Consider the following 26,788-nt stretch of genomic DNA (forward strand, 5'->3'; position numbering starts at 1 on the left):
TTTCCCAACATGAGAAATCCCTTTAATTACAGCGTTTTGCTTCAGTTCACAAAGCCCATGAAACTCCAAACGACTTGTAACACTTGGGTTCTAGGCTAAACTAAACTAAACCAGGTGTAAACAGGCAAAGGAGAGCATTAAGGCAAACAAATAATCCAGTAACCAAACGCAAACTCTGTCACTGCTTGCCTTTCATCACATAGGCCTTGTCTGCAAACTCCATGATGGTAAACCATGAAAAACATTTCTTTGACACAGTCATTTAAAGTAACAGAAACACATATTGGTTCATCTGATTACTTGTACTTCTAACAGTTTTCATTTCACATTAGATGTAGTTCAACATTATTCTGACTTACAATGCAGTTACATGTCTATGCTTTGAATACAACTACCAAACAGGTGAAAATAACAAGGCAGGAGAAAGGGGATGCTCCTAATGTACTAGAAAGTGTTACCGGAGCTTTATTGCCATCGTTAATAATACATATCTACTTTTATAAGGTGTCAGGGAATATCATGTGACCTTAAAATAAACATGTAGGAGAAATTTTGCAGTACTTGCTCACCAACGGATCCTTTGTAGTGAATGGGTGCCGTCAGAATGAGAGTCCAAACAGATGATAAAAACATCACACTTCAGTCTATCAATTATTGTCCTGTGAAACGAAAAGCGGCATGTTTGCAAGAAACAAATCCATCATTTGTGCATATTTCTCTTTTGATTCAGATGAGAAAATGTTCACTGCTGAAAGCAGTTTTATGGATAATTAATCAATTGTTAATTGATGGACTGGAGTCGTGTGGATTCCTTGTGATGTTTTTAAATCAGCTGTTCGGACTTTCATTCTGACGGCACCCATTCACTACAGAGGATCTGTTGGTGAGCAAGTGATGCGATGCTAAATTTCTCCAAATCTGATTAAGGAACAAACTCATCTGCATCACTGATGGCCTGAGGGTGAGCAAGTTCTAATCAAATGTTTATTTTCCAGTGAACTATTTCTTTAAATCAAGAATTTGGCCTTGCTCAATCACTCGTAGCAACAAGCCACGACGTGCAAAACACACCTTTCCCTTGAAGTGTCATTGCATCAGTGCTTTCCCGCAAATACGTAACATAAGCTTCAGCTAAAATGCCTTGATGAGAACAAGTACTTTAATTACTATCCAGCTTTTTAAAAAAACCCATAACAAATCCCTTTGAGATGCTGCAATCTGCAGCCTTCTCCAGCCTTCCTGCTGCGTTGCATAAAGTTTAAATGTGGCTTTATTGTAAACATATCCATGCACAGGAACAAAACAAAAGTGAATTGAAGTCTCACTTATTGAGTATACAGTGTCTGAAGGTTGTCAGTGGTGTCTAACCCAAACATTACCCTCTAACTGCTGTGATTGCATTAATAAGAGCAAAAACAACATGGCAGACGATAGGGCAACGTGACACGAAATCTTGAGCTTCACGGACGCTGCTGAAACGAGTTCGGGGAGACGTCAACATCTACCTCCAACCCTCTCCAAACAGCTCGTGGGACGCGACTCCAATAGACGAAACAGTTTTGTGCGCTTTCAAGTTCAGTTCTGTGAGCTCCACACTGGCCTTGCTGCGTATGAAATCTTCCATGTGGCGTCTCGTCAGTTATTTTTGACCTTTTCTTTGTTCTTCTGGAGCTTTTGGTGGACCACTTTCAGAGTAGTGAGGAAATTTCCAAGGAACAGGACGAGGAACGTCAAGGCCAGCATGAACACCTGAAAAATGGAACATTTAAGTGCAAACATCAGTTTGCAATACTGGCAAAATTAGTAACACTAATTAATAATATTTGGGCTTTTAAGCAATAATAGTGATGCTTGACAACTTCAGCCATTCTCTTTACCTGCCATTCCTTGCAGTCATCACGGGCAGATAGCTTAAAAAGAGTCACAGCATTGTACAGCTGCCAAAACTGACCAGAGGAGAAAAAAACAACACCATTATCTTATATGCCTATGTATTGAATCAATATATACTACTGTTCAAATGTTTAGGGTTGGTAATTGTTATTTAAATGTCTTTTTTTGTAAGAAAAACAGCTCACCAAGCCTGCATTTAAACTACCAGTCAAAGGTTTTTGAACAGTAAGATTTTTAATGTTTAAAAAGTCTCTTCTGCTCACCAAGCCTACATTTATTTGATCCAAAGTACAGTAAAAACTGTAAAAATTTGAAATATTTTTACTATTTAAAATAACTGCTTTCTATTTTAATATATTTTAAAATGTAATTTATTCCTGTGATTTCAAAGCTAAATTTTTAGCATCATTAATCCAGTCACATGATCCTTCAGAAATCATTCTAATATTCTGATTTGCTGCTAAAAAAATATTTATTATTATCTTGTTGAAAACAGCCGAGTATAATTTTAAGCTTTTTTTTGATGAACAGAAAATTCAGAAGAACAGCATGTATCTAAAATAAAAAAAAATTCTAACATTATAAATGTCTTTATCATTATTTTTGATCAATTTAAAGCATCCTTGCTAAATAAATGTATTAATTTCTATACTTTTTTTGCTAAAAAAAAAAAAAAAAAAAAAAAAAAAAAAAAAAAATTTCAAGCTTTTGACTTTTGAGCTTTTTTGGTAAAATGTATAATGTTACCAAAGCTTTTTATTTCAAATAATGCTATTATTAAAGAATCCTGAAAAAGTACTCAGCTATTTTACACATTATTATTATTATTATTATTATTAATAATAATAATAATAATAATAATAATAATAATAAATAACAAAATAACAAATAAAGGCTTGAGTAGTGATGCTGAAAATTTTGTTATGATCACAGAAATAAAAATCACATTTTTAAAATATATTAAAATAGAAAACTGTTATTTTAAATAGTACAAATATTTCACAATTGTACTGTTTTTGCTGTATTTTGGATCAAATAAATGCAGCCTTGGTGAGCAGAAGAGACTTCTTTAAAAAAAAAAAAAAAAAAAAAACATTAAAAGTCTTACTGTTCAAAAACTTTTGACTGCTACTGTATTTGACCAAAAATACAGTAACAACAGTAAAATTATGAAATATTATATCAATAAGAAATATTATACAGCAATTTATAATAAGAGTTTTCTGTTTTAGAACATTATAAAATGTATGAAGTTTGTTCCTGTGATGCAAAGCAAAAATTTTAGCTCCAGTCTTCAGTCACATGATCCTTCAGAAATCATTCTAATATGTTGATTTGCTGCTAAAGAAACATTTCTGATTATCATCAGTGTTGATAGAAATCTGTAGTAACATTGTAAATGTTACTGTCACTTTTGACCTATTTGATGTGTCTTTGCTTAATAAAAGTGCTAAAACATTTAAAATCCACAGCTGCATGTTATGAACTTCATTGATGTCATACTTTAAAATGCATGAAACCTTTCATAGAAAACTTATCTTTAAGGTGACTAATGTTGCATAAAAAAAAATCCATGAAAAATGAAAGGAAACACTTAAGTGCTGATACTCACATGGCCAAAGAATAGAAACGGAAGGAGGAATGTAAGCCCCCTCCACATCCATGATTGAAAGCCCTCTGTAAGAGTAACATGAGAGGTCAGTATGAGCTCTGACTTCAGGCCAAACATGTAACATCTGCAGTGTGAACTGATGACATCAGCCAGATCAACATTTCTTCCATGATTTAAATCTGTCATGATTCTTACCCACTGTCAGGTCCAGCTGGTTTCTTTCCCCCAGAGCCCGTAACCGATACAAGCAGCCGCTCTGATAATAATACTGAAGAAACTGCACACAACCTGCCAGAGAAACAAACACCATCATAACAACAAACAGACACATAAAAACCACACTGAGCAGCTATTATACTCACTCTGATAGATGGAGAAAGCCAGGAACTGACTTCTGAACATCTGATACATTGGACCTTCCGGCCTTAAAAGACAGAAATAGAGTGGTGATGAAATACAAGCTAGGGATGGGGAAAAAATTATTCAATTATATGATTTGTGGCCTAAACACTTACCACGTCAACATAACACCTGATAAAAAGGTTGAGACGTAGTGATGTGACACCCACCAGCCTTTAATTCTAAAAGAAATAATAAATAAAATGTAAATCATAACCATTCATATGCAATAAATAAAATTACATAAATTAAAAGATAAATTATTACAACAAAATAGACAAAAACAACCAAACATTATATCCAAACATACAAACACTAATACAACCAAATAATAAAAAAAAACTATTAAAATAGTCCAACCAAACAGACACTTAAACAAAGTGCTACAACCAAATAAATAGACAAAACAAATAGAATACCACTACCAAATATGTATAAACAAACAAAATACTACACTCAAATAAATAAACAGACAAATCTAAAAAAAACAAGTAATATAAATATAATATAAAAAGGTATAAACAAAAGACTACAATCAAATAGATTAACAGACAAATAAATAAAAAATAAAATGCTATAAACAAACAAATAATTCAACAACCAAATAAACAAAAACAATTCAACCAAATAAACAAATAAACAAGAAACCCACATCCAAATAAATAAACTAGCAAACTAGCAAAATACTACAGTCAAACTAATGAATGGACTAAATAAATAAATAAATACAAATAAAATAAAATAATATAAATAAATAAATCAGCCAAATAAACAAACAAACCAGAAAATTACAACTAAATAAATAAACAGACAATCAAAAAAAGCTGAAAGGTGTACAACCTAACAAATACACAAGACAAACAAATAAAAAACTATAAACAAGACTACAATCAAATAAATAAATAAACAAAGAAATAAAAATAAAATGCTACAACGAAAAATAAACACAAAAACACACCAAACTAAATTCCACAACCAAAGAAATACAAACAAGACTACAATCAAATAAATAAATAAATAGACAAAAACACCAAAAAATAAAATGTTTAACCAAACAAATAAAAACACACAAAAACAAACATCCAAAGTAAATTTCACAACCAAATAAATACAAATAAAAAGAAACAAACAACATTCCACAACCAAATAAAGAAAACAAAAACAAGCAAAATAAATAAATAAACAAACAAACAACAAAAATATCCTCAAACAAATCAATTTAAAACAAAAAAGCAAAATACTACAACCAAACAAACAGAAAAAAAAAAAAAAAAAAAAAATATATATATATATATATATATATATATATATATATATATATATATATATATATATATATATATATATATATAAATGAATAAAATACTGCAAACAAACAAACAACAAATAAAACACTACAACCAACCAAACAAAACAGTAAAAAAAAAAAAAAAAAAAAGTTAATTTTACCTTAAGCATTCTGTCTCAAAACAAATTGTTTATTGATAGAATAGAGAACAGAGAAACACTGGGAAGACAGATTGAGCCTGCATCTCCCACAAGCACCACAGTTAACTGTTACGTCATAGCACTGACCGAATGTATATTAAAGTGAACATGAACTCACCGCGACCCATTGCTCATGAGGATGCTCTCTCTTATTGTCAGTGTGCAATAATACCACACCAATAAAAAGTTGAAGATTTCATCTGTAACCCTGTGAACGGGACATCCGCATGTTAGACTCCACCAGCACATTTTCCTCCTCAAAATAACATCAAATTCCTTCATCTTACCGGTAGTTGAGAAGGAAGAGGCAGGTAACGGCACCAAACATTAGTATTATAGTCATATAAAGTTTGAACTTCTCATACTCGTCTTTGTACGCAAACCTGTTTTGGAAAACACAAAATCAGTACATTTGTATTGGGAAATCACTCTCTGCTCAACGGACATGCTCACATCTGACTCACTTGGCTTGGTTACTGAGGAGCGTGACGTTCACATTTCCAAGGACCAAATTTAAGTACAATCTAAAAAAAGAATACAGTAGAAGATAGTGGGATAGTAGAAAAGCCTCAAAACCAAACCGCACAACTGTGGTATTACAAGTATATTTGGACTGTGGTATAACAAATACCACAGTGAAGAACTAAAACTCACCCATTTTTCTTTGGCAAATAAGCCTCCATGTCAAAAAAGACATTTTGCCTTTCTTTAATTTGCACCAGCAGGTCGTTTACCACCTCCGTTTCCTTTTCATTGCATGTTTTCGTACACCTGTTTTCAACAAACGAGAAAAATTATTCGGTTACCTTATTGTGCATGTGTTCTCAAGATGTTTAGTAACATCTAAAACCTGGGTCATACTTATGAAGACTTTGCTTGAGGTCTTTCAGGCCTTTTCTTTGCTTGCTAATGGCACTGCTGCATATCGCCTGCAGGTTCGTCAGCTCCTCCAGCTTCTGTCTGTAGACTTTATGCGTTTCCTAACAAACGGGATAGTCAAAATAAAAATCATAATCGCTTCCTAATACATGCATGACCTTTCAATAGGCACATGGCATCCTCTGGATGCTCCATTTTAAGCTCGAGGCATTTTAAACATGAGAAGGGCGTTTTAAACATGGGCCAGTCCGTTCTATTAACCCTAACTGGGTCCATAAACAGATGACAGCTGAGTGATGATGAATACTAACATATGCAGCTACAATGGTATTTATATGGGTTTATATCAGATGGCAATACTATGGGCTTCTGTGGTTTGTAACGTAGCACTAAATGGTACTCCAATGTAATTACAAAAATACCAGGGTATTCCCATGGTATATATATACACAAGTGAACACAGTATTACCATGGTACCATTCCCTAAAAAAGCACTTTTTTGCAGTATTCAAAGCCCTGGAACTTCATGAACCACTGCATAGAGCTTCACCATCTTGTAATCTAACCCTGTCTATCATCAATCGATCATACGATAATTTTTACAGTTGAGCAACAACTCTTGGTTAACATCTAACCTGGTTTAACGAGTTAAATTCTTGAATCATTATCATTCCTAAATAACTAACACGTCACATTTATTCAAACCACAAAATACACGAATATAACAGTAGTAATTTTACCATGTTTTATAGAACTGATGCTGGTTAAACACACATGTACAGTAACAAAAGAGAATCAGTTCATCTGATGAGCTAAAGCCTGTTAGCCGCGTCATAAACATCCAAAACAGACACGTTTGTTTCCTTGCTAACACGAGATTCACCTCTCAGCTATCGGAGCACAAATATAACACCTATCCGTTCAGTTCAAACCTGTAATTGCTGATATTCTTGCTCTATTTCTGTCCATTCACTTTGACATCTCTCCAGTGACATTGTACCCGTCTGCGCTGGCACTAGCGCTGCTCTACCGCCCACTGTCGCTAGTTGGCGCTCCCGCTATTTATATAAGCTCCGCTTCTTCACGCGTCCACCAATCACAGGCGGAGCGTAAGATTCCAAAGACGACATCGCCACCTAATGACTGGGAGCGTCAGCGAATATAAATACTGTAATAGTCGAGGCTTGTTGCTACGTTACCGTACACGTATTCCTTTGACAGGTCAGTCGTAAGCTATTAAAGTTTAAATATAATTGTTTATGGGCGATTTAAATGTATTTAAGTGATGTAAATGGTGAATGCGTTCGCAGGTATGATTAACGTTAGCTGTTATTGTGTTTACAAATTTTAAGCGCAAAATACTTACAAAAGTACGTTACTATAGTGCTAGCATGTTCTAGCTAATAATATTTGCAACCCTGGACCACAAAACCAGTCATAAGGGTCTTTTTTTTATTTTTAAATAAGCTTTCCATTGATTGAGGTTTGTTAGGATAAGACAATATTTGGCTGAGATACAACCATTTGGAAATCTGAGGGTGCAAAAAGCCTAAATATGAATAAAATCGCCTCCAAATTAAGTTTTTAGCAATGCATATTAAAATTTATGGTAGGAAATTTACAAGATATCTTAATGAAAACATGATCTTTACTTAATATCCTAATGAATTTTGGCATAAAAGAAGTGTGTCATGTATTGTTGGCTGTTGCTACAAATATACCCATGTTACTTATGACACATTTTAATGATACCGTCATCTTTTCTTGTGCAGTATGCCCTTCTTGAAGAAACCCCAGACTAAAGAACCGCTTGTAAAACTTTGGGACAAAAAGGCCCAGAAATGTGGGCCGCATCACACTGTGTATTCTGTCAATGGAGATCAATACACAGGCGGGTGGATGGATAATAAGAAACATGGTAATATTTAATGGATTGAATATTTAATGTCATGTTTTAAACATTATAGGCCTTGAGGATCACCGTAAGAAGCCTGGCGGTTTTAATAGACGAGCCTAATTTAATTTACTTTGTTATTTAGATGTCTTCTGCAGATTACATTATGTGTTCCTAGGAAACGCTGCTTATGAAAGCTTGATTTGGCAGAATGATTTTCCCCTCTGTTAACAAAATGTTCTTGAGCTAGCTTTTACTCTGATAAGGAAAAGGAACACAGGTTTGGAAGAAAACAGGAATGATCTATGATGGTGACTGGAGGTGCGGAAAGAGAGAAGGCTATGGGACCCTGAGCAGGACGGACCCTGAAACCGAAGAGTATGTGAGGGTTTATGTCGGTTCATGGCGAAATGACAAGAAGGAAGTAAGTATCAAACACTGTTGGCCATCATACTGTCCACAGTTTCCACAAATAAATTGTCGGCCGTTCGTTCAAAGGGCGCTGGAACGTGTTTCTACAGTCTGTCTGCTTTCTATGAGGGACAGTGGAAGGAGGATCAGAGGAGTGGATGGGGACGGATGCAGTTTGAGAACGGGGAGCTGTATGAGGGAGAGTGGCTGAAGGACAAACAGCACGGACAGGGTTTGCTTCTGCTAGGTACTGATTTAAAACTGTTTGCAAATGAGCCAGCCTGGTGGAGCACAAAAAAAACACGTCCAGATCTCTCACATTTAATCACAAAATATTTTTAAAAATAAAATATTAAAAAATATATATTTTTGCATAAAGATTTTGATGCCTGTTTTTAGGAAAATTAACATTGCATTGTGTGCATTCTTTATGTACAAAATATAAATAATATAAATATATATACAGAAAAAATAAATGAAAATCAGCATAAAATCATTACCACAAACACTACAGCTATATAAAAACAATACTGCATTATATATATTATATATTTAATTTAATGTCTATAATTATAAAGCGTAAATAATAATAAATTAAAATTCTTTATTTAGAATTACATTTTATATAGAGAAATGCACTATAATTATGTCACGGTAATTACATATATATATATATATATATATATATATATTTATATATATAATGAATGTCTATCATTATATAATGAATGTCTATCATAAATAATAAATAAAAAATAAATATATAAATTATAAAAAACAAAATTACTGTAACATTATATATAATGCAATAATATATATATATATATATATATGTATATATATATATATATTTTTAAACATAATACATATATACTTATTTATAATTATAATACAGTTATTTGGGCAATGCATCTTTTATGTATTATTTTTTGGTATTTCTATAATATCATAAGTGCTAATAAATGTATTATATATGACAGAAATATTAGCAAAAATAATAAAAATGAGCATTTTAAATAACATTATAATACATACATTATAATACATATTGTAATACAAATGTATTTATTAATATTAAATATTTTATGTTTATATTATATATTTAAGGTTCTATTAGATAATGCATGTATTTTGCATTATGGTAATTCTGTATTTATATATGACAAATAAAAGAAATTGTATTTTGCGAAACATTTTTATCTAATATATTTTTAAAGTGCTAATAAACTAAAATATTTTATTTAGCATTAAAATGTATTTTATTAAATATATTATATTTTATTATATATATATATTTATATGAAATTAGCATTAATTAATATCATTAATATATTATTAACATATCACAGTACATACAATATTATAATACATATAATAATACATATTGTATATTTATATTAAATAGTTGGTTTATATTTTTATAAAAAATGCATTTTTTTGCATTCTAGTAATTTTGTATTTATATACAATAATTAATAATAGAAAATTGATTTTATATTACATTTTTATATAATAATTTTTTTAATTAGCGCTATAAAATTTTAAATCTTAATATTTAAATTTTAAATCTGCATTTTACATTTTAAAAATTGCATTATGGTAATGAGAATTTGGGGGATGCAAATAACGATGTAATGCAAATGATCTTAATGGTCTTTAAAACTGGCTTCATTTTCTGCACAATAAAACATTTTCTGAGCTGTGAATTATGAACCAGACATTTTATCTTTTTTTCTAAAGCTAATGGAAACCGCTTTGTGGGCAGCTGGAGTGACGGACAGAAAAACGGACACGGCAAGTTCTTCTACCTAGACAGAGGTCAGCTGTATGAAGGCTTTTGGGTCGACGGCATTGCAAAGTGTGGAACCGTGTCTGATTTTGGGAGAGAAGCAGCAGTTAGACCGACAGTGTATCCAATTCCCAAGGTAAATGATTAATGGCGATGTTTGCTCATTTGCATGATTTCCATTTTAACAGTAATGCGTGAAGCATTACCGAGAAAACAAGCTTTCAGTCACAAGGTTCTGACCACTGCAGCAGCAAACTGCTCAAAACGTTTTGTCGATTTGCATGCCTTGTTACCTAATGCAGATTCAAAAGCTCTGCTTTTACGTCCAAAGGTTTGCCTACAGGATTCACAGGCTGTGCTGATGGAGGCGCAAGCATATTTCACTGAGGACAAGCAGGAATCAACAGAGACCACGATTCCAAGTCATACCGTTGCTAGGCAATATGTACCTTGACAATATCCTGAACTCAAGAAAACCAGACTAGAGCAGTGAAATGCATTTTATCAACCCCTCACTCACAATAAAAACACCATACAAAAAAGCTGTTGGTACATTATGCATCAACAAGTATTTGCAAGAATGCATAAAAGAACACAAGGTGTTTGGTTAAAGTTGGCTTAATTAAGACTTTAATTAAAATGTATAAAACAGTGGGTTTTTAAATTCCAGCACATGCTGTGCACTGATATAAAGAGCCTCTGAATCAAACTTCACACACAATGGATGTAATTTCACATACTTTAGAAAGAAAAAAAAAAAAACTTTTTCAATTTGGCAATACTGAACATGTTAATCAAATGTTGGTTTAATCATTTTCGCTGATGTATCTACACGCGTCAACGGTCCTCTGCTTAATAAATACTGTGTTTGCTAGCACAATCCTGCCCGTTCTTTAGCCGTGACGGCTCTAAGCACTCGAGTCCAACTTCGGAGTGAACAGAGGCCCCTTTAATGGGAAGCTGTTTCAAATACTACCAAAAAAGGGCAGACAAACGTTGATAAAGTGCCTTTGTTTCTACTAAGATGTGTTCTTTCGGGGGGGGTTCATTTAGGAAAACAATAAGACTGGTTTTTGGTTGATTCAGCTGTTCAACAGCGAAGCCCTGATTCAGAACGCATGAGAGTTATTTGGTCAAACGGACATAAAAGTGTCCCCTGCACTGTAGTAATGTCAAACACAGCCTCCGATCGGTGTTTAAAAAGTGTTTTTGTAATATAAACTCACGTCTGTAAGAACGTAGCTTGCCTTGTGTGAAACAAAAACTGTGTAACAGAACTGGCACAGCTGCCATACTGAAATAAAGGATTTTTACCTGTGATGATTTAAAGGAATAGTGCACCCAAAAAATGAAAATTTGATGAAAATGTACTCAACCTAAGGCCATCCGAGATGTAGATGAGTTTGGAGCAGATTTGCTCGCTCACTTGCTCACCAATGGATCATCTGCAGTGAATGGGTGCCGTCCGAATAAGAGCCCATAAAAACAATCACAAGTAACCCACACCATCCAGTCTGTCAGTTAATCTTGTGAAGTTCAAATCTGCATGTTTGTATGAAACATAACTTTAAACCATTGCTTAAATAGTAGTTCAAAATTCATAAAAACACTTCCTCCATTGAAAAAGTCCATCTCCTGTTGTCCGCTCTCATCAAAATCCAAACGATGTTTGGATTCAAAGATGTTTGTTTCAAACTGTTTTCGCATGTACAGATGAGGTCAAAAGTTTAGAATCTGCAAAATATTAATTATTTTACCAAAATAAGAGGGATCATACAAAATGCATGTTATTGTTTATTTAGTACTGACCTGAATACAATATTTCACATTAAATTTGTTTACATATTGTATAGTCCACATAAGGAAATAATAGTTGAATTTATAAAAATGACACATTTCCTTGTTTGTCCTGAACAGTTAAACTGCCTGCTGTTCTTCAGAAAAATACTTTAGGTCCCACAAATTCCAGCAGTTTTGTGTATTTGAACCCTTTCCAACAATGACTGTATGATTTTGAGATCCCATCTTTTCACACTGAGGACAACAACAATTTGAAGATCAGGGTAAATTTAACTTATTTTGTCTTCTGGGAAACATGTAACTATCTTCTGTAGCCTCTGAAGGGCAGTACTAAATAAAAAATATTTATGATATTTAGGCAAAATAAGAAAAATGTACACATCTCCATTCTGTTCAAAGGTTTTCACCCCCTGGCTCTTTATGCATCATTTTTCCTTCAAATAAACAAAAATGCTAGAAATCCAAAGAATTTGTGGGACCTGAAGGATTTATCTGAAAAACAGCTGAACAACTATCACTAAACAAAACAAAAAAACACAGCTGTGGATCATTCAGGTAACAACACAGTATTAAGAATCAAGCTTATGTAAACTTTTGAATAGGGTCATTTTTATAAATTCAACTATTTTTTTCTGTTGTGGACTATATTCTGTGGACTATATTCTGTTGTGGACTTATATGTAAACATCTTTTATGTGAAATATCTTATTCAGGTCAGTATTAAATAAACAATAACATGCATTTTGTATAATCCCTCTTATTTTGGATTACTTTGGATTATTGTGATGTTTTTATCATCTGTTTGGACTCTCATTCTGACGGCACCCATTCACTGCAGTTGATCTATTGGTGAGCAACTGATGTAATGCTGAATTTCTCTAAATGTTCTGATGAAGAAACAAACTCATCTACATCTTTGATGGCCTGAGGGTGTGTACATTTTCAGAAAATGTTCATTTTTGGGTGAATTATTCCAATAAGAAGAGAAAAGAAAATATCTATAAAACATGCAGTGCATGCTTTCACAGTTATCACAGTCTGTTATAACTAAATCTAGCAGAAACAGTGGACAAATCCTGGACATGTATAAAACTGGACGCTTTGGTGTCCACATGCAACAGATAGATCAATACTATGGTCAAAAACACGATGTGTTGCAACACTTGACAAACCTAAAACATTAAACAGAAGCTCTTTCCCAAACTAGGGGTAAAGGGAACTGGGAGACTGTAAGGTAGACGCCTCCCCTCGATGGTCCAGTTCATTCTGTAAGTCCTCCAACTCTTCCAACTCTTGAAACTGCCTGTCGGTCTTGTGGCTGACCAGCGAGCGGTAGAAATGCACAGCGAAGACGATAAAAACCAAGCCGAATGGCACCATGATGGAGGTAGACGTGATCGCAGCGGCCACCCCGGCGGATATAGTACCGTTTTTCTGGTCCTTGGGCTTAATGGGTAAAAACTTGACCCAGCACAGCAGGACCACCTCGGCTAGGAAGAGCAACGTTCCTATGACTGTGGAAAACGCCCAGGCTAGCTCGATGTGGCGATGCATTCGCTCATGTGGAGACTCCTTCACGGAGTTGAGGTTGTGCACGTTACTGACCGCTTCGATGTTGGGCAGGATGCAGGTGCTCACCATGAGGGCGAACAGGTGGACGGCCACCAACACGGTGGTGCAAGCGCTGAAAGCAATGAGCAGTCCTGGGGGATAGTCGTGATTGGTGTCCAGCTGTACTTCCACCATAGCCACCTGTTGAACAAAAGGAAAACACCGGTAAAATACAGTCTAAACAAAAGTTGTACTGTAACATCAGTTATTATAATGACAAGTTTTTAAAAAGATTTTCTATTGCATAAATTCAATTTTCAATAAACAATTTTATGCAACACAAAATATACTAAATGTTGCTAGCTATAAATAGTACACTATACATTATTATAAATTACATTATTTATTAATAGCAATAAATATGTAAGTAATAATATAAAAATAATAACAATTTTATATTGATATATATATCTGTGTGTGAGTATACAAAATTATAAAAATCTAACATAAAATCATTTACATTTATTATTAGTAATAAATATGCAAGTTATAATATGCAAATAAATACATTAAAATATTTGTGTGTGTGCGTGTGTATAAATCTAAATTATAAAAATCTATCATAAATAAAATAATTTACATTAGTAATAAATATGCAAGCAATAATATGTAAATAAATAGCATAAGTTTAAATACTTGTGTGTGTGTGTGTGTGTGTATATATATATATAATATATTATAAAAAACTATAATAAAATAAAATAATTTACATTTATTCATTATTAATAAATATGCAATATGTAAATAAATAAGTTTAAATATTTGTATGAATATATTTGTATGATATATATATATATGTGTGTGTGTGTGTGTGTGTGTGTGTATGCATCTGTAAAATGTATATATCATAAATAAAATCATTTACATTGTTTACAATTAGTAATATGCAAGTAATAATATGTAAATATATAATTATAAATAAATAACAAGTTTAAGCACTTGTATGTATACAAATGTATGTATATATAAATAAATCTATCATAAATAAAATCATTTACATTTATTTATTTTAGTAATAAATATGCAAGTAATAATATGTAAATAAATAACAAATTTAAATATTTGTATGTGTGTGAGTGTGTGTGTGTAAATATATATATATATATATATATATATATATATATATATACACACACACACTCACACACACACATTAATTTATTATTAGTATTAGTAATTTATTGCTATTTTTATATATAATCTGTCTGGAAAGTGTTATAAAGTTATAAAAATTACTAAAAATAATGTTTTTAGCTCATCTATCTATATCTATCTATCTATCTATCTATAATAAATAACACATTTATTTTATATGTAAATAACTATACATAAATTGTTTAATAATAATATATAATATAATAATATAGTATTTCTTAAAGCTATAATTTATTAAATTATATATTTTTTAAATTGATCATATTTTCTTAAGCTTATCTTCCTGACTGTAGGTCTATCTATCTATCTATCTATGAAATGTTATAAATAATTCAAAAAAACGTTTTTAAAATTGATTTTAATGTTTCATAGCTTACATACGCATAAAAAATATTTCAAACAAATAAAGAATATACATACAATAAACTACCATTAAAATGTTTCATTTAAAGTTGTACATGTGAAAATTAAATCGCAAGATGTCTCAAGAATCGGTTTGGCAGTGAATTAAAGTGCACTGCGGTGGACGTCTCAAGAAGTTCTTGAGATTTTTGCTGCATCCGGGTAACGTTAATATCCGGCGTTATGCTTCTCGTGATGCTCTTTCTAAACATCACTTCCCACTGAGCAAAAGTACGTCCAAACGACGTCATTTCAACGTCTTTGTCGGACGTTGAAATGACGTCCCCTGAAGAGCCAGAATGAAAGTTTTTACAACGTCTTTTCATGACGTCTTCTGGACGTCCAATAGTGACGTTCACAGGACGTCTCTAGAAGGTTAAAATTTAGTTCAGATCTGGTCATTATGGACGTATTTTCAACGTCTTAGAAGGTCAACTGCAGTCTCATTTAGATGTCATTTATACTGTTTCTGGACATAATATATACACTCTTAGGCTGCATTCAAGTAAAAATCATGTTTATTTTATTATAATTTTTTATTTGTACTTGTAAATAAACCAGACACAGTGTACAAAAACCATGAAAACATTTAAATTTTAACTTAAAATAAATATTAATTGTAATGAATGAGTAAAAGTACGTCCAAACGACGTCATTTCAACGTCTTTGTCGGACGTTGAAATGACGTCCCCTGAAGAGCCAGAATGAAAGTTTTTACAACGTCTTTTTATGACGTCTTCTGGACGTCCAATATTGACATTCACAGGACACCTCTAGAAGGTTAAAATTTAGTTTAGATCTGGTCACTGTGGACGTATTTTCAGTGGATAACAACTGTAACAAATAACATACAAAACATACATTATGTTCACCTGTTGGAGCTGAACTGAGGGGGAAAAAACGTCTAATTCTGACACAAGAGAAGTTTAAAACCTTCTGTACATACTAAAAAAATAGTTTAGCAGTTTCAGTATCATATTAAATAAGTTTGTGATAGGCTTAATTTAAAATAAATATTGCTTGTAATGAATGGCTCGTTTTGTCGATGCCCATGTTAATGAATCAGAGGGTAAATGTGAACGCAGAAAGAACAACACAAACAACCTTTTCAACCACATTATAATCATTATTGCTGTGTAACAGACATTTAAGTAACAGAAGTACTGGGATTAAAGTTTATAGTTAGGGTATAAACACTTATTTTCTACAGTAGCGATCAAAACGAAACTATCTTGTATGTATAGTAACGCTTAACCTCTTCCGCCAGGAGGTGGCGACAATTGCCCATTTAAAAAAAGTATGTCATTGAATCATTCATTCAGGAAATTTCAATAGTCAAACAATACTTAATGAAGTGAGACACTGACTCCCTTCATTAAATGTTTTTATTATTATTATTATTATTTTGTTTAAATGAATATGTTTTTAAAAGTCTTAAGCAGTGAATAGTTTATCAGAACCACTAATAAATTGTTATTTTGTTTAGTTTTCCAATCTTTTTTCTCTAGAATCGTGATCTCCAATTTATTAAAAACAAGTGGGATTTGCAATTTATCCAGAATCGTGAAGCTCTTGTTTAAATGTTGTTTATTACTGCATATTATTCCATTAAAATGGAAGTTTAATTTCATAAAGTTCAAAATACACCTAAATGTTTTTTGCATTTTGTCTTTTTCAGTTGAATAAAAGACTATTTTCCCTATATTTTAATCATTGAGGATTTCTTAAGAAAAGTTTAAAATTCTCGTCTCGTTCTCGTGAACCCAGTCTCATGTCGTCTCGTGGGATAAGTGTCTCATCACACCCCTAATATATATATATATATATATACATATATATATATATATATATATATATACACTACATACATATATATATGTATGTGTATATATGTTCTGAATGGCAATTAATTTAAATTATTTGGAAAAGTAAATTACATGTTTACATTGTTTATAATGTTTGTTAAGTTTATTAACATTTGTTTTATTTATTATTTTAAAATGTGCCTTATACACCAATGCAACTTATGCATGTTTTTTTCCTGACCTGGTGTAAAGTCTGGAAAATATGGTAAATTAGGCCTATATTGTGCTGTATTATTACACAGTTCATATAAAATAGGGACAATTTGCACCAATAAAACAATTATATTATGTTCATTATACTCCTATCCACATTAACTTTAGCCTTAAACACTGTTATATTTATGAGGGGGTCCTTGGAAAATCTTCTTCCCTGCAAGAGGTCCCTGGCTCCAAAAACCCATGTGCTAGTGCACAGGCCTCCATATACAGCAGAGAGTCTGGTGTGGGAGGTGGAACTTCTGTCCAGGTTGACAAAACATCTCATCTTGTCTTCATGAACTGCCCTGAAAACAACATTGAAATATAAACGATTATTATTATTATAACTACAAATATAGCTTCACAATGCTCATTATGACCTCTTTGGTAAACATATGATCAGAAAAAACTGCCAGACTAATATATTTAGTCTTTAGTGAATTTACTGAAAGTCTATTTTACTACAAGAACACACACTTAACACAAGATAAAGTTTTGAAAATATTACATTATTGTGAAGTTACGTGTTTTAGTGACTAATTTAGACAATTAAAAGGGATCAACATAAATTTACCTCAGACTGTAACTTCACTGACCACTTTACTCGCAAATTAACCAACAGGGAGATACAAAAATTACAAAAAGTTGAATTTGAAATCGTCATAACACAGAACAAAATACATCTAAAGTGAAATTTAACATTAGATTGACAAAACGACGAATAAAGGTACATTTATATCGCTTACCTTCGGCTTAGCACCCGTCCGTCTCTCAGATGACCGTTAGAGACCGTTACTGTTTAAATTTCCAAATAGCAGCGTTGCGTTGTGAAGGCTGTTCGTTGGTCAGGTTGGGTCCCATCCTCTGTAGGCTTTATAAAGTGTCCTTAACGTAAAGTTAAATAAATTACACGACGGATCTATCGTGGTGGTTATATCTTCAGTCTTTGGTAATACACAATATCAATATCTTCCGTCTTCGCGGCTGCTTGCGCCATCACGTTTACGTCACTACGTTAATGCCCCTCACGCAAGCGCACGTTTAAATATAGATCTATTTATTAAATTAAATTTAAATGTATTTATTAAATATATTATTATTATTAAAATATATAATAAACAATAATATTGTGTTAATATTCTGTATTATTATTCAATATTTAAATATATTTATCTATTATATTTAAATCTCTTTACATCTATTTAACTTAAACTTTAACTTAACTTAATCACACACACATAGATGTAAGCGGCAGTTTCTGTCAATGTCCTAGTGAAAAATACTACACATAAAAAAAAAAAAAAAATAATAATAATATTAATAATATTAATAAAATAATTAAATGGCCGCATTATGTTACTGACATGATGTTTTTATACAAATATTACACTGTTTTAACACGTAAATGTTTTATAAAAATGATATTTACATTTTTTTTTAAGTCAGAACTTTGTCATGTTTAATTGTATAAAAAGTTCTTAAGTCGATTTCCTGAACCTGTTCTGCACGTTATACAGACGTCCAGGAAAACCCCTTAATAGACGTTCAAATTTTGAACTGCATATCTACGTCCAAGGGACGTCGTAGTCCGACGTCCAGATACTGTACTGGATTTGCACGTCGTGTAGAAGTACAAATATGGTCCTGGACCGACCGACGCAATATAGACGTGATCTGCACGTCGGGTGGACGTCTCATGTTTGTTGGGTTAGTACAAACTGCAGTCATGCATGCAAGTACAGTATGTGGCTGAGCATTAGCACAGGCTAAACAACTGTGGCTGTCAGTTCGTGATTGCAGATGCATCAGAGACTCGAGTCAGGCGCCTTTTGAAGGCAAAATATTCGCTTCAACTTACACAACATTATTAAACACACGCTTTCTCTGTAACAACTCGGTGTTCGTACCGCCGGCGTAAAGTGAACATCAACAGCACTAAATAAACAGACCCGAAAAACAACTCACCATTGCGAAACCGGATAAAAGAGCAGACGTGCGACTGGACGCTTTGAGTTTGGCTCTGCTCAGATAAAGCTTTCTCCAGGACAGAGCCTGCAGCGAATGCTCGTTCCGACTCATGTTCATCCGAGCAGAGATTGTGAGAAACTATCCGAGAGATTCAGCCGAGCCGAAGCATTGCGCTGAGTTAATGGTGAATCTCCAGCGCTGCGCCCGAACGAGACAGTCAGCTGGCTTGTTCAAGTGAAACTGGATGCATCGTGAAGGCATTACCCACAAGCCTTCGCGACAACACATTCAACTGAATGACAAATATAATAGCCACAAAATGAAGAACAAACAAAGCTGTTTTGCCACTTTTATGGGAAACGACTTCTCTTACTGGTGTGTAAACATAACTGAATCCATGTAGGTAATATTTTGTATCCAATACTTTCTTAACAAAATATTCTTCTTATTATTGTACAATTGTTTGTAAGTGGCTCTTTTTTAAAATGGTAATTTCATACGCATGCATTTTGATAAAAAATATTCTTAAATAATTAAATATATAATTACATTTTGGATAACATTATGCGTTATTAAAAAACTATATTTTGATAAAGTCTGGAGCAGAGCATGCATTTGTGGTTTCTCCTTGCTATATTAGCACATATTCACAATTTGATTAAAAAAATTATAAACATTTTCATTATCATTATGCATTATCTTTTTTTTTTCAGGAAAATTATACTTTTTTTAAGTATTTAGTAAATAATAAGTAAACAACCACAGTTATAATAATAATAAATACAATAAAGACCAGTTATAGCAATTATAAGCAATAATATTTTTTATAAAAACATAATTTAATTTTTGCTAATGTATGCATGAATTTTAGCTAATGTTATGCATTATTATTATTATTGTACAATTATTTGTAAATGGCTCTTTTAAAAATGTAATTTCATATGTATGCATTTTGATTACAATATTTTTCATAAAAATATTATTTAATTTTAGTAACATAATGCATTATTGTAATTATTGTAAAATTATATGTAAATGGCTTTTTAAAATGTATGCATTTTGATTAAAAATAGTTTTCATAAAAATAAATATATTATTATGATATTATGAATATTTTTATAAAGTCTGGAGCATGCATTTGTTTGTCTTTGCTATGGCAAATATTAACATTTGATAAAAAATAAAAATAATAATTATTAATAAAATAATAATAATAATAATAATAAAGGCAGTTATAACAACTATAGGTAATAATATTTTTCATACAAAATATAACAATCTTAGTTAATGTTTTTTAAATTAATGTAATTTATTTATCATCATTATATATATATATATATATATATATATATAATGATGCATAAATATATATATATATATATATATATATATATATATATATATATATATATATTTGTCTGGAGCATGCATTTTTGTTTTATTTTAGTTAAATTAATTTTGTTAATTAATGTAATTTATTTATGCATCATTTTATATATATATATATATATATATATAGTTTTATTGTTTTATTTTAGTTATCATTATGCATTAATAAAAAAGAAAAAAAATATTATATATATATATATATATATATATATATATATTTTTTTTTTTTTTTTTTTTTTTGTCAGGAACACAAACGAATTTGCAAATATGCATATTTTGATATGATTTTAGTCACCATTAGCTTTTTAAAGTCATTTATTATTATTAAAATAATTACTACTAGTAAGTAAACAACAACAACAGTAATAATAATAATTCTCAGTATTATTTATTACTGTAAATAGTTAATATAATTTGGGGACAACTTGAAGTTAATTTATTTTTTATTTAATTTAAATTTAATTTAAATATTATGACGATATTTTCTCTTCTAAATCTTACACTTTTTCACAGAATGCCCTAAATAATTAACAAAGCCTATAACGTGTGGATGTAATATTAAAAGGGGCAAACGGTAGTAGATGTTTAGTTACTGTTGCACTAGCAGAGTGTTGTTGATGAAGCACAAATGCACGAGCAGAGCAGCTGCAGCGCGTGCGTGCAGGGGCGCGCGTGCCAAACAGAAGAAAGAAAGAGCAATTCCGACTCCCTCAAAAAACAATTTCTGTGTGTTTAAAAAACCCCACCAACCATTCTGATAACTGCTCGGAAAAATCGGATATTGTTTTGACCCCTCATAAACAGGATCCGCGTGACGTTCCGGCAATGTTTTGATTCTGTTGACCGTGACGTCACGGTGCACTACACAAAAATGGTTCCTACTTAGTTTTCTATACAAGCAATCAAAGTGTGCACAACTTTACGCGTCAAATATGGTCCAAATAAAGCGCTGAGGGAATTAACGCGGACGAAAGGCTCGGACATGGAGGCGTGTGCGGAATCCGGACGCAAACTGGTGTGTAGTTGAAGCTGTCCTCTCAAAGACTCGTCTTAAATCGGGAATTTCAGCCTCACATCGATATGCATTGTGTTTAGTGGCCTGAATCGGGGCGAATCACTGCAATACGAGAATTAGAGCGACGTACGCCACAGTAATGGGTGAAATGCAATACCGCTCGTAATGGTAAACAGGAAAGGACACATGTTTCATAAGATTACAAAGAGAGCAAGATGCTCCAAATACGAAACAGCACACATTGTTGCCCCGCGACCCTCGTGTCTCTAATATTCATCGGGAAGTTTAACTCGTTCGCGCTGATTTGACATGTATTAATTATATAACAGCTGTAAGATGGTCGACGATTAAGGCCTGGATGTTAATCATGGAATGTGACATTCGTGCAAATGGTCTAACATCTCATATCCGAGCACAGAATGAGGCAGGTTTTCTTCATCTTGTGTTGTTTTCGTCCAGCGCTCGATCTGCAGAAGGATGTACGACGAGAACGAGGACTTGTCAGATGTGGAGGAAATCACAAACATCAGGGGCTTCAGCGTGGAGGACAAACTTGAGAGCAATTCATACAACGATGAATTCGTGCAGTACATGGAGGGAAAAGGTACATGCTCTTTTACTTTTTTGGGTGCATATTGCTTATTAGTGCGGTTAGTATTAATTATTGTCTTAAATATTGGGATTTTTGCTCTCTTTTCTTTCAATTCCGGCACCTGCACCTGCAAATCTAAGTTAAAACAGTTGATTTTAAAGACGGAAAATTCTGTCAGTTCTTCCAAACTTGTATGAGTTTTTTTCTTCTGTTGAACATAAAAGGTGATAGTTTGAAGAATGTTGGTAACCATTGGACAGTTGCTGGTCCCCATTGACTTTCATAGTACGGAAGTCATACTGTATAAGTCAATGGAGACCAGAAACTTTTTGGTTACCCACGTTCTCTAGAATATCTTATCTTTAGCAGAATAGCAGAAAGAAACTAAGGTTTGGAATAATATTAGGGTTAGTAAATAATAACAGTTTTTTCATTATTGGGTCCCTTTAAGAATAAAGCATGTGTGTGCTTTTGAACAGGATAATTTGTTTAATTTTTTTAGTTTACACTACCAGTCAAAAGTTTTTGAACAGTAAGATTTTAAATGTTTTTTTAAAGTCTCTTCTGCTTCCCAAGCCTGCATTTATTTGAACTAAAGTACAGCAAAAACAGTACATTTTTTTAAATATTTTTGCTGTTTATAAATAACTGATTTCTGTTCGAATATATTTTAAAATGTAATTTATTCTTGTGATTTCAAAGCTGAATTTTTAGCATCTTTACTCCAGTCACATGATCCTTCAGACAGAAATCATTCTAATATTCTGATTTGATGCTCAATAACATTTATTATTATTTGTATTATTATTATTATGTTGAAAACAGCTGAGTAGAATTTTTTCAGGTTTCTTTGATGAAAAGAAAATTCAGAAGAGCAGCATTTATCTGAAATAGAAATATTTTGTAACATTATAAATGTGTTTATTATCACTTTTGAATAATTTAAAGCATCCTTGCTAAATAAAAGTATTAATTTCTATAATAAAAAAAACTTGACTCCAAGATTTTAAATGGTATAATGTTACAAAAGCTTTTTATTTTCGATAAATACTGATCTTTAGATCTTTCTATTCATCAAAGAATCCTGAAAAAATATTCTCGCCTGTTTTAAATATTGATAATAATAATAATAATAATAAATAATAATATTAATGTTTCTAGAACAGCAAATCAGAATATTAAAATGCTTTCTGAAGGATGATCACAGAAATAAATTTCATTTTAAAATATATTTAAATAGAAAACAGTTATTTTAAATAGTAAAAATATTTCACAATTGTTCTGTTTTTGCTGTACTTTGGATCAAATAAATGCATGCTTGGTGACCAGAAGAGGCTTCTTTAAAAAACTTTAAAAACCTTACTGTTCAAAAACTTTTTCAAATGCTTGAAACTAATCTTGCTGACAAATATGAATCGTGCCTACAGTACATATAATTTATTTACAAAATTAAAATTTTATTTTTTTTTAATGGATACTTTTTAGTGGATAGGGAAGAAAAAACAGCCAAGTGTCCAGCATTTATATGAACCTCATGAGTGTGGGTTTATCTATAATATTATCATATATTATATATAAAATATTATACGTCCACTACATAATTCCCAATCTGCTATTTGAGTTGTTTCATAGTTTTTATGGCTTTACAATTATTTTAAAATATGGAAAATGATCATAATAATAAATAAGATGGTGTGTCTGAAGTCTTGATTTACAAGTAATCCTTGTGTGGTTTATATGATCACCATTTGTTTTTAAAACACAGTCTAACTAGCAACCATTTCTTTTAGATTTCACCTATGAATATGTTCAAAGAGAGGCACTGCGAACTCCGCTCGTATTTAAAGCCAAAGATGGACTGGGAATTAGGTAAGCGCAAGTAAAACAGTATTATATCACATAAATCTATACCTTTTACAGTGTGAATCTCTCATCTGAATTGTTTAATGTACTACAGAATGCCAGATCCAGAATTTACTGTCAGTGAAATCAAGGGTTTGGTTGGTAAGTACACAATTACTTTGTTTTTTTAAATGAATCTATTCAATATACAGGTACAGTTGTACTCAGTCAAAAAGCAGTAAAATATTTTGATGACGCATGCTTTGTTAATCTTTAGTTTTAATTTTCATTGTCTGGGATTTTTATGGCCTTTTCTGTTTTATATTGCCAATATCTAATCAGGCCTTGCATAATGCACGAACAGGACAATGTTCCGCCGCTGTATTGCACTATGTCCATGTGCTGGTATTATGAAGAGTACATATGCATTTGTTTATCTAGCTGATCAATTTGATATAGTCATACACATATACACAGTGCATCTCACTCCTTATTAGGGTTGAGGAAAAACATACGCTATCAGATTTATGGTCAGTAATGTGATTTATGATGCTGGTAAATACTTTGGAATTATCTGTGTAGGGTGATTTATCTGAAGTCAGAAATGGTGAAGAATATTTATTACCTGTGCTCTCTAAAAAATAAAGGTTCCAGTTAGAAGCAAAATGCAAGACCTGTGTTATATATACCAAAAAATGGATTTATAACAACATTTACGTCCTCTGGTGGTGATATTACGCAACTGCAATTCAATACAGGCCATGCCATATATATCTGAGTCCTTAAAAGCACTAAACTTTTTATTCATAATGATTGATGTCCCATGGAAGTCAGTTTCCACCACAGAATTAAACTTCTTATCTCAACAATTCACTTTCACACAATTCTAAATGTCAAAAATTTGAATCCTCGGAATTCTAAATCAGAATTGCAAGATCTAAACTCGGAATTCTGAGAAAAAACAAACAAAAAAACTCAGAATTGTGAGATGTGAATTTAGAACTGCAAGAAAAAGTCAGAATTTATATTTAACATTATAGCTGCAATTCTGACTTTTGTTCTGTCAAAACAAAGTCCAAATTTTGAGATAAAAAGTCCTTAATCCAGTTTTAATAGAAACGTCTTTTAGAGAAGAGTAGGCTGTTAAGGGGTAAAGTGTTTGTTTCTGCATGGATGTTCAGGCAGCAGGCGAGCTGTTGACGTGATGGACGTTAGCACGCAAAAGGGCTCAGAGATGAGCATGGCACAGTTTGTCCGCTACTATGAGACGCCCGAGGACGAACGCGACAAGCTGTTCAACGTCATCAGCCTGGAGTTCAGTCACACCAAACTGGAGAATTTGATCAAGAGACCCACAGTGGTAAGAAGCTTAATAGATTATTTTAGTCGCTTTTCAACATTCAGTTGCTTTAAAATGCACAGTTGCCATTTAAACATGATTTTAAAATGACAAATCTTGTGACTGTAATCTTTTCCTTAAAGTATCATGCATGTCAGTGTTAATGTAATTGGGTAGATGAGAGCAGGGGTACTAGTAACACTCCACTCAGCATATGAACTAGTGATTTCAAGTCAAATAAATTAGCAGTCATTTATGGCCCTTTTTTTTAATATATATTTTTTGGCTTTTTTGCCCTGTTTGAACTTGGGATGCCTATTGTGAAACAACGCACTGTCCACAAGGCTGTTGGTGCCGACATGCAATTTAATCTTAATACCTTCATGCAGTTTTTTGATATTTTATTTAAAATAAATCAAGGCAAACATTTTTCCCACTCATCTCTCCTTTAAAAGTTATATATGAGTTCATGTTTGTTTTATTTGGTAGAAATATTATCAATGAATATTTGAAGCTAAAATAAAACAAATACTAGCTGAAAAAACCTATTTTAGTTAGTTGCCAAGTCAGTATTTCTAATTACGCTTAGTTGAATCACTGGAAATGAACTAAAACTAAAACTGAAAAAAAAAAAAAAAAAAAAAAAAAATTAAATGGTAATGTTTAAAATAAACCAGAACTAATAGAAATGACAAAAGCACTTAACGGAATTATTAAAAATGTAAAAATTATTAATATGAAACTAATAATATAAAAAAGTTACTTACAATTTTTTAATAACAACTATAATGGTATATCAGTCATACTAAAATAACACATGCACACGTTCTTGCAAACTGTCACATGCAATGGTCAACTGTTAATGTTAAAAAGTGTGAAAGAGGGGTAGAATTTAAATTGTTGTAAATTACTCTAGTTTTTAAGTATTTAAAAACTCCCCTTGTCTCTTTTTAGGTTTAAAGGGATAGTTCACCCAAAAATGAAAATAGTCATTAATTACTCACCCTCATGTTGTTCCAAACGTGTAAGACCTTCATTCATCTTTAGAACACAAAGGAAGATATTTTTGATGAAATCTGACAGTTTTCTGACCCTGCGTAGACAGCAACACAACTACCATGTTCAAGGCGCAGAAACGTAGTAAGAACATCGTTAAAGTACTCCATGTGACATCAGTGGTTCAGCCGTAATTTTACGAAGCTACAAGAATACTTTCTTGGTGGAAAGAAAAAAATAACAACTTTATA

General features: G+C 32.0%; 4 protein-coding genes across 6 annotated transcripts in view; 2 read left to right on the top strand and 2 right to left on the bottom strand.

Moving 5' to 3' along the window:
• Window positions 1–7,317, bottom strand: tmem120b (transmembrane protein 120B). Its single transcript, XM_051121156.1, has 12 exons — window positions 7,204–7,317; window positions 6,254–6,372; window positions 6,047–6,163; window positions 5,857–5,916; window positions 5,680–5,775; window positions 5,511–5,600; window positions 4,021–4,086; window positions 3,868–3,929; window positions 3,701–3,793; window positions 3,506–3,570; window positions 1,878–1,946; window positions 1–1,749 (listed from the first exon to the last, which is right to left on the bottom strand). Exons 1-12 carry the CDS (start codon window positions 7,264–7,266, stop codon window positions 1,636–1,638), a joined length of 1,014 nt encoding a protein of 337 aa, XP_050977113.1. The 5' UTR covers window positions 7,267–7,317; the 3' UTR covers window positions 1–1,635.
• Window positions 7,318–7,380: 63 nt separating this feature from the next.
• Window positions 7,381–11,295, top strand: morn3 (MORN repeat containing 3). The gene is made up of 6 exons (XM_051121157.1): window positions 7,381–7,492; window positions 8,044–8,189; window positions 8,432–8,589; window positions 8,664–8,823; window positions 10,317–10,501; window positions 10,697–11,295. Exons 2-6 carry the CDS (start codon window positions 8,045–8,047, stop codon window positions 10,817–10,819), a joined length of 771 nt encoding a protein of 256 aa, XP_050977114.1. The 5' UTR covers window positions 7,381–7,492; window position 8,044; the 3' UTR covers window positions 10,820–11,295.
• A 768-nt stretch (window positions 11,296–12,063) lies between these two features.
• On the bottom strand, window positions 12,064–19,614 carry orai1b (ORAI calcium release-activated calcium modulator 1b). The gene is made up of 2 exons (XM_051121158.1): window positions 19,362–19,614; window positions 12,064–13,917 (listed from the first exon to the last, which is right to left on the bottom strand). The coding sequence occupies exons 1-2, from the start codon at window positions 19,479–19,481 to the stop codon at window positions 13,369–13,371; spliced, it is 669 nt and encodes a 222-aa protein (XP_050977115.1). The 5' UTR covers window positions 19,482–19,614; the 3' UTR covers window positions 12,064–13,368.
• Window positions 19,615–19,636: 22 nt separating this feature from the next.
• LOC127172080 (lysine-specific demethylase 2B) overlaps window positions 19,637–26,788 on the top strand; it is a 36,060-nt gene continuing 28,908 nt past the window's right edge. The window contains exons 1-5 of one of the 3 annotated variants that reach the window (XM_051121151.1): window positions 19,637–19,763; window positions 22,228–22,372; window positions 24,151–24,229; window positions 24,318–24,364; window positions 25,384–25,562. In XM_051121151.1, the coding sequence (XP_050977108.1) occupies window positions 22,246–22,372; window positions 24,151–24,229; window positions 24,318–24,364; window positions 25,384–25,562 (432 nt within the window). In that variant the 5' untranslated portion in view covers window positions 19,637–19,763; window positions 22,228–22,245. Of the gene's footprint in view, window positions 19,764–21,511; window positions 21,769–22,227; window positions 22,373–24,150; window positions 24,230–24,317; window positions 24,365–25,383; window positions 25,563–26,788 lie in introns of those variants that run through there. The other 2 variants (XM_051121150.1, XM_051121153.1) reach the window with 2 other exon arrangements.

Source organism: Labeo rohita, chromosome 10, assembly GCF_022985175.1.
Source record: "Labeo rohita strain BAU-BD-2019 chromosome 10, IGBB_LRoh.1.0, whole genome shotgun sequence".
In the NCBI taxonomy this organism is placed as follows: domain Eukaryota; kingdom Metazoa; phylum Chordata; class Actinopteri; order Cypriniformes; family Cyprinidae; genus Labeo; species Labeo rohita.